We start from the raw sequence: 8,905 nt of genomic DNA on the forward strand, positions 1-8,905 counted from the left end.
CTTCAAAAACTTCAGGCCATGGCCTATGGAGCTTCCCCTACCAGCAGTGAGAACAAAATGCTGCAACATCCCCAGAGGAACACATCACCACCACCTCTCACCCTCTCTGCTCTGCAGCCCCTCCAGAGAGCTGAACCTCAGCTTCCACTGCTGTGCCCCACATCTCGAGCTCCAGCAAGTCACAGAAGGGTGGAAAAAATGCCACTGTCTCCAGGTGTGCCAAGAAACTGTCCCCATGAGGACAGGACTGTCCTGAGTGCCCACAGCTCCTTAAAGAAAGGAGCATCTTCATGGTGGGGTGATTTCCTGCTTTCAGCCACTGGCAAAGGCAGTCAATCCCAGGGCAGCGTTTCAAGGACAAAGCAGCGTTGTAGGCCCAGTACCATGTCCAATGCATGATTTTTAAGGCTGCCAAGGAAAGTGCTAGGATGTCAAGGCATATGACTCAGAATTTTCAGAGTACAATATAGCTCAGCAAGAAGCCAGCTATCAAATTATATAAATGTACTGATTTGCCAAGTCACTGCAGAGCCAGCAGGGTGCTGGAAGGAGAGGCACTTCTCCAGGAAGCCAAACCTTAACATTATTTGCAAGTGCAACAGCACAGGTCTGATTTTTGTCTCCAGAAGGCCTGGCGTGCTGGAGACAGCCTGAATAACAAGTTTCCCTGGCTAGTCCTCCCCTGCCCTAAGAGAATTGCCAATGAGATTCTCTATCAAGTCCAAGCTGGAACATACTCAGTTCTGCAAATTCTGAGTATAGATTTTCAAAGAGATTTAGGCATTTTTGTCTGAAAATCAAAAACTGGTCTCACTGCAAAGGCTGGAAGACTTGAAAACAGCCCCATCATGCAAACCATGTTGAAATACACAAGCTCACACCCCTCAAAAAGGCAAACAGTGCAGATTGGCACAACTTTTGTACCAAAACTCCACATTCTAGAACTCAACAGAATGAAACTCAGAGCAAACTTGTAACACTGAATATATATATTTATATATATATATAGTGATTCTCCTCTAAGTCAGTGAGTAAACCAAAATTCTGTAGTGTTGCCAACAGCTTGAAGTTGACCCAAAAAGCTTTTTTTGTCATTTTACCCAGAAAACACATCACTCCCTATTCCTAGCAAATGGGTCCCTACCTACATCTTACAAATTTCCATCTGTATTCACCCTACAAATGGGCCCAGGAAGCTGAACTACTCTTTGATCCCACACAAAACTGTTAATTTCCTGGGGTGGAAGTACAAGGATGCAAGTCCTGCGGGGATGTGGATTAACAAAGCACCAAAGAAACAACATGCCTTCAAATGTTACCACTGTTAATTTAGCTTGCATGAGGAGCAAATTGAGTTTTCAGAAAGAGTCAATGCTTTTCGTTGTTAAAACACCAATGGCATTGCATTATTTTTGCATTATCTGCTCTCGGGTCATGCATTGCTTGTATTGGGAAATGTATGGAAGTGGTACAGGAAAATGGAGTAGGCTGTCAGATGTCACACCACTGAGCTCATAAATACATCAATAAACTGGGGAAGGAAGGGAATTTCCAGAAAAAGTGGATTTTCTGTGAATAATGATGCCATAAAAATCAAACCACGAAATTAGATTATGTAACAACATAAACAGTGGCATCTGTATAAAGAAGACGTCGCCCAAGGAAAAAGCTAGAAGGAAAGAATTGTTATCCATCAGCATTAATTTAAACAACTCAGTCAATATTCTCATTTCCTTCAATTCATTTTCTGCCCTGCAACAAAAAAAAAAATTCCTTGTCACGGAGCAGCCCTCTCATAAGCACGGCCTCTTGTTCTCTCCCACACATCATTCCTCTCGCATTGGCACATTTGCTGCAACATCCATTTCATCTGAAAGCCATCAGCAATATCCCTGAGCATGCTGCTGCACAAGCACTCCAAGCTGCCCAGGGCTGGGCAACTGGAAATGCCAAAGCACCAGCGACCTCTAAACTGCGAGGCAATAAACCCAGCAGACCCAGAGACACACGGCAAGCTGATTTAACAAGCAGCAGAGGTGTTTTAGAAACCATGAAATGAAAAGGTACATCCATCTTTCAAAGAACATTCCCAGGTCTCTCTGAGGGTACAGCTTGTAACAAGGCAGGTTGTTTTGCTGCGATGCTGCTCACAACACTCCTCAGTGACCCAAATCTTAGCAGTGCTCAAAGCTCTGTATCCGAGGGACACAGCCGGCACTGTCTGACACGCAGCAAAGGCAGATGGGCTTTTCAAAGCAGCAGCCCCAGAGCACTTCAGAGAGGGCAGCTGCACCCACAGCAGCTGCCTGCAGAGACAGGACCTCGTTCCACACAGACACCTGGACAGGGATTCACTCTGGGAGCTGCTGGCCCCCAGGCAGAGCTCTGGGGCAGCCGTGGAGCCGACAGCCGCCCAGTCACACTCCCCCAGATGGGCCCTGCACGTGTTCCAGACTGCAGGGAACTTCCTCTGCTGCACCTCACTAGCTCAGCACCAGGCAAAGCTTGGAGAACTTTGTTATGTCAGAAAATGTAACTGCAATGTGAAGTGAGAAATCTCTGAGTCTGGAATGAGATTTAAAAAGCCTCTGGTTAAACACCAGGACTTAGTCTCCACAATAATTGGTAACTTCCTTTCATTAAGAACCAAAAGCAATTTAGTTTCAGAAGTTCCCCCATAATGGGCACATCTGCAGCTTTCCTTCACCTGACTTATCTGATGGCTACTGCCACCATCATCAGAAACCTCAGGTAACTTTACACACTTCTGCATCTCTGTAGCCTCCTTCTCTCTGCCATCTCATTTCCCCAATCAGGCCATTGCTCCAGCCAACCCTTCCCAAAAGATAAAGCTTTCCACACTCTTTTGTCCACTTCCCTCCTTTCACCACTCCGCTGGCTCTGAGTGCAGTTGCCTTGCTCTAATTCATGTTCTTAAGCTCTTCCTTCCCATTTTCTGCACTGCTGCCAAAGTCACAGCAATCTCTTCTCTTCAGATTTGCATCCTTCCTCTGCAAGGCACTCTCTGAAACGGGACTGTCATTCTGAGAGCCTGGCAGCAGCACATACCTCACATCCCCTGCCCCAAGGCTAATCCCAAGGCTGTGCCTTCCTCAAATCCATCCCACCACCACCTCTTTAGCTGTCTGCTCCAGCCATTGCTTATTTCCCCATGTATAAAACCCTGCATGCTTTACTGTCCAACATGCAGCTCTCAACTCTGCTCATTTAGCTCCTGAAGATTTAAAAAAGATGCCAGCAAAGCAAACGGATTGTTATCCTGCTGAAGAAAGCACATCCAAGTTACACACAGGTTTACAAATACCTTACTAACACTCCATCTACTCCCAGGCTTCAATTAAGAACCAGTCACATTTTAGTTAGAACAGTATCTCCTTTGTTTCAGCTGCAAAGATGATCATTTCCTGTATCTGTGTCGCTACAAAAGTCAACTCTTTGAAGGATTCCTCCAAGAGTATGTGGAAAAAAAAAAAAAATCACACAAATCCAACTGCCTGCTTACCTTGCAATGACTGAGACAGGGAAGAAAAAAGCCAGAGCACTACAGCCCTACTGAGATAGATATATATATATATATACAGCAGCTGTATTTCACCTTCCAAGCAGAATGTTGGGATTTATTTTGCACTTTAGCTTTAAATAGTTTGGGGGCACAACCATCTCCAGTTGCAGTGACCCAAGGAACTTCAGGTACCCCTGGAGTGATTTACAGCAGGAGCTGCTGCTGCTCAGCAGGCCTGTGTGAAACACTTCCTTCCCAGACTGGTACCTCTGAATTGAACACCTCCACCTCACATCAAAGTCCTACCAGGAGAAACAGAAAGATTTTTGGCAAGATAATAAATTATAATTCTTCATTTATTATTTACCAAGGTACTTAAACACTGGATGCTTTTAGGAGAGCCAGAGAAGCATTCTAGACACTGAAGGCCATGTGGTAGGAAGATTATTTCCGTATATACAACTTCAAGATACAAATGATAGCGGTGTGAACAAGTGCTTGCCCATTTTATTGCCAGGCATGGCCTTTCCCAAACCTTTTCATGCTCCTACCACAGAGCAGTGAATGCTGAATTTAACCTGCCAGCACAGGGACCTGTGTTTGGAGAGCGGCTTGGGCAGCAAAGCCACAGTGAAACATGAGGGGCATAAGCTCAGTGAGTGGGAGAATTTCCACACAGCTGGATTCCTGCTCAGGAGCCATCTCCCGTAGGTGGCTGGTAGGTACAGGAGCCAGGGAGCAGCAGATTTATTTTGTTATGCCATCCACATCTCATGGTGCACACAGTTCACCCCACAAATGTATAAAAAGCCCCCCAAACTACTCGCCACACTGATGTATTTGGTTACAACCACCTCAGTACAACCTAAGCAGCTAACCCTCCACACTGTGAAAGCTGCTGGTAAGACTAAATAACAATTATGGGAAGGGTCCTGGGGAGATGAAGAGCACAAGGCTTCCAGCAGATATTGAAGGTAAATGCAAATCACAGGGTTGATGCAACTGAACACAGATTTTAAACACAACTCGAATCTGCAGGCAACAAAACTTATTTCACAAAGCATTGCAGGTGGTTCTTTAAAAGAGCAAAAAGGTCACAGTTATCTAATTTCACTGAGAAAACCAAAACCAGGGGCAGAAAGAGCCCTTTCAGTGAGTGACCCTCCATCTGTTCTGGATTACCTCCTCACACCCAGCATTTCCCTGAGCCCATAGTGAAGCAGCCCCAACCCTGCCAGACACCGTGAGCTCAGCCTGGGCAGCCCAGTCAGCCCCAGTTACCCTTGGGGATCCCACCCTACAGGTGGGCACCACCTGCACCTGGAATGGCATCACTCAACACTCATCCCCCTGGAAATGACTAAGGACAGCATCCACAGAAGCAGCACAAGGCACGGGAAGCCTTCAGCTGTCCTGAGGGACACAGTGGCTTGGAACACTCACTAAAACTTCACACAGCAAATCAAAGTTTTCACTCTGAAACCTTGAAATATTTCTCTGAGATTCCAGCCTTAAAAATAGAACAGTTTTATTTCCATGACTGATTTTCCTTTAAATAAATGCAAATGATCAATCCAGGGAAGGCACAGTTGATGGGTAGAGCAGCATGTTCTGAAACGTACATGCAATTAACATATTGACACATTACTTCATGCCCATCAGCCCCTCAGAATTATGGTCTATTTGCTCCTCAGAACTTTCAGATCACACTCTGCTCCTGCATTTACTACAGATTCATCCCTGGCACTGGAGGGAAGCAATGCACCAAACCCCATCTCCCTGATCAGAGAGGGGTATAAAACATCTGCTTTTAGGAATGTGGAACACTTTATAAAAGCAGCATCCCCCTAAGTCTGCCAGGGATGATCCTGGGTTTGGGATGTTTCCCACAGACCAACTCCCACGTTTCCAGATCACACAGAAATCCCCAACAGGGAACTCAGCCCAAACAGCTTCTGCCCTGTGGATTCAAACAAATCTCCTGGAGAATCTCCCCTTCTGCACCACACCAGAAGGCAAAACCTCCACATCTGCATCCAGCAGTGATTTGCAAAGCTTTTAGGGAAACATCTCCACTCAAACACAAGTGATCCCATGCAAGCCTCTACTAAGGTTAACATGAAATTCAACTAATAATTGCATTGTAGAGAGCACCATTTTCTCTTTGAAATGACAGAATTAATTGTTCATCTTATTCAATTTTTACATTTATCCATTTCTTGTGAAAGTGAGAAAAGTGTATTTCTAAAACCTCCTACAACAGACTAAAACTCCTACAAGCCCCACTGATGTTTGCATGGATTAGCACATTTCCCAGCTCCAGCAAGTGGAGGATACAACACTCACCAGCAAAAGTCCCATTTGCTTCCTCCTGATACAACCTGGCCGCAAAGAGGAGAGACTAAAATGGGAGAGCACTTGTGAAAAGACAAAGAAGTGGGGGTTTTTGAAAACTGAGGAAGCCAAACCTTCCAGCTCCAAATGCTATTTGAACACCTCACAGAACCCAAAGCTGAGGAGCGCTGGTGACTGTTCCACGGAAGAAGAAAGCCACCAGAGCACACTTCCCACCTCGGGAATTTAGGAGGCATCTCTGGGAGGCTGCTCCTGAGCCGGCTGCCCACAGAGCTGCCCCAGCCCTGCCCTTCCTGCTGAGGGGACTGATGGCTCTGATGTCCCCCAGGGCAAGTGTGAGATCACAGACCAGGGGAGGAGGCTCCTAGGAATGACTTTTAAGCCCCTGCTCTCAGTAACCAGCAGAAAGAATGAAAGATACACAAAGGCTTTGTAGGTTCCCCTTTTTTTTTTTCATCTTGTTTCTGCTTTTTGAGACCAGATGGCACACTTAAAGAAAGTTCATATATTCTGGAGCAGGTAGTTTAGCAACAACTCCACTGGCTAAAAAACCCATTTATGTCTCCACTGAACCCAGCTCACCTTCAGAGTGCCTTAAAGGGAAATTATTTGCATTTTGCCCCTCAGTTCTGGAGAACTGTAAGAAATTTTGTATATGAGAGCAAATTATGCTTAGGAGAAAAAGCAATTATGTTTATAACAAATAAATTAGGATATATTTACCGATTAGTATTTTATCTCAACACCTAACTTAATTTTATTCATGCCTAAAAACAGTAAAATGATAGGCCTCCGATATTTGCCCATAGAAACCTTATTTGTTTATATTTAAAAAAAAAACAATCAACACCTCTTTCTACTGCTCCCACCTGGCTGCCTCTCCACTAACGCGAATTTAGCGGCGTAAGCGTTAATTAGGAGTATAACCAATACACCAATTAGGTCTCGTTAGGTAATTCCGTGTGTGCTGGACCGGAGCTGCAGCACCGGTGCTGCCCCGGCCCGGGGCCCCGAACCCCCGCTGCGGGGTCTGATCCGCCCCCGGGGGCGCGGAGGGGTCCGGCCGGGCCGGGGCTGGAGCCGGAGCCCCCCCCGCCCGGGGCATTTCGCTTTCGGTTCGTGCCCCGGCCCGGCCCTGCCCGCTGCGGGGGTTAATTGGAATTATTTATTTATTTTCAATGAAACGGAGGCGCCCGTGGCGCCCCGGCCGGGCCGCGGGGCCGCGGCTGAGGCGAGAGCGAGCGGATCCCCCCGCGGGGAGAGCGCGGCCGGGCCGGGGCCGAGCAGGGCCCGGCACAGCCCCCGCAGCGGCGGCGTCGGACCCCGCGGGCCGGGCGCGCCGGCGGGGCCTGAGCCGGGGGGGGAGAGGGGGCGGGAGGGTGTGCGCGGGGGCCGGGGGTGACTCACCATGAGCTCGATGGTCTTGTCCTCGATGACCGAGTCGGGCTCCATCGCGGCGGCGGCCGCTCCGCTCCGCCTGCCCGGCCCGACTCGGCCCCGCCGCCGCCGCCCCGCGCCCGCCAGGCCCCGCCGCGGCCCGCCCGCCCCCGCCGCGCGCACGCGCAAACGCACGCGCGCTGCGTCCGCCGTGATGTCACGGCGCTCGCGGAAAGAGCGGGGGCCCGGCCCCGCCCCCCGGGGCAGCCCCGCGCTGCCCATTGGCCACGGGGCGCCCGCGGGGGGTGCCGGGAGCGGCGCGCGCCCGCCGAATGCGGGGGGGGGGGGGGGCGGCCTGAGGGGCCCGATCGGAAACGGGAACAGAAATGGAAATAGGAACAGGAATGGAACGGGAATAGAAATAGAACAGGAACGGGAACGGAACGGGAATGGGAACGGGAACGGAACAGAACAGAACAGGAATAGAACGGAGTGGCAGCGAGCGCCTCCGTGGGGCGGCGGAAGCGCCCGGGGCCTCCTGTCCCGCGCTGCCGGGGCTGCCGAGCGGGCAGAGCCGTGTGGGAACGGCCAGGGCCGGGTTTGCTGCCAGACGCTGCGGGATCGGAAGCTTGGAAAGCGCCTTTGGGACTCGCCCCTATCGGCTCCTGCCGTGCCCAGAGCAGCTGTGGCTGCCCCTGGATCCCTGGCAGTGCCCAAGGCCAGGCTGGATGGGGCTTGGAGCAGCCTGGGATGATGAAAGGTGTCCCTGCCATGGCAGGGGTGGGATGGGATGAGCTTTAAGGCCCCTTCCAGCCCAAACCAGTCTGGGATTCTGTGGTACATGGACTCACGAGATGGCTCTGCATGTTGTACTGTTCACTTAATAAACAGTTCTATTTAACAAGTCCTGATCTGTGCCTTAGGCCTGGTCTTGCTGGCACCACAGAGCATTTCCATGTAGCTGACCTCAACCCTTGGCAATGAGCAGCTTATTCAGCCTTTAGGGTCTGGATCCTGCTGGCAAACTGTGCCTCTGCCACAGGAGCCACAGAGCACCCAGGAGCCATCCAGAGCTCAGGTGCTTTGGGGACCAAGGACACCCAGGCTGCCCTCTGGCCACGCAGCAGGGACCAACTGCAGCCATAGGCATTGGAAATGGGAAGCAAACCTGTGCTGAGCAGCAGTCTGCTTGACAGCACAGCACTGGGCTTGCCATGAAAATGGACCTGCAGCTTCCTGCTAAGCATTTTTTTCTGTTACCTGTTCACATCTCTGCCAAATGGTGAAGAGATGGAGGATGAACAAATGGAAATGGTGCAAAGTCCTTTCTTACTGACAGTTCACCTGCTCCACAGGACAGTGGAGTCAGAAATGTCCTTCATCACACAAAATCCCTTAGAACAATACTTAACATGAGGTCTAAACTCTTTTTAGAGCATTTAAAAGGCAAAACAAGAACTGCAAATGCCCCTCTGCATCAAACCCCTGCTGCTGCTCAACTGGGGATAACAAATTGATGTGCCCCAAAAGCTGCCCCATTTCCATTTGTGGGGACAAAGCCAAACCCAGAGATGCCACTGCCCAAAGTGCCTCGAGCAAGGCTCCCCAAACCCCCCAGGGTGCCCCCAGCAGTACTGCCCCTCACCCTGA

At 49.8% G+C, this 8,905-nt stretch overlaps 1 protein-coding gene across 3 annotated transcripts in view; it reads right to left on the reverse strand.

Moving 5' to 3' along the window:
* FBXW11 (F-box and WD repeat domain containing 11) overlaps nt 1-7,401 on the reverse strand; it is a 57,368-nt gene extending 49,967 nt beyond the window's left edge. The window contains exon 1 of one of the 3 annotated variants that reach the window (XM_036391525.2): nt 7,286-7,401. In XM_036391525.2, the coding sequence (XP_036247418.1) occupies nt 7,286-7,330 (45 nt within the window). In that variant the 5' untranslated portion in view covers nt 7,331-7,401. The remainder of the gene's footprint in view (nt 1-7,285) is intronic. The other 2 variants (XM_036391524.2, XM_036391526.2) reach the window with 2 other exon arrangements.
* Nucleotides 7,402-8,905: the final 1,504 nt, after the last annotated feature.

The sequence above is a fragment of the Molothrus ater genome, chromosome 15 (assembly GCF_012460135.2).
Source record: "Molothrus ater isolate BHLD 08-10-18 breed brown headed cowbird chromosome 15, BPBGC_Mater_1.1, whole genome shotgun sequence".
NCBI classification, from domain to species: domain Eukaryota; kingdom Metazoa; phylum Chordata; class Aves; order Passeriformes; family Icteridae; genus Molothrus; species Molothrus ater.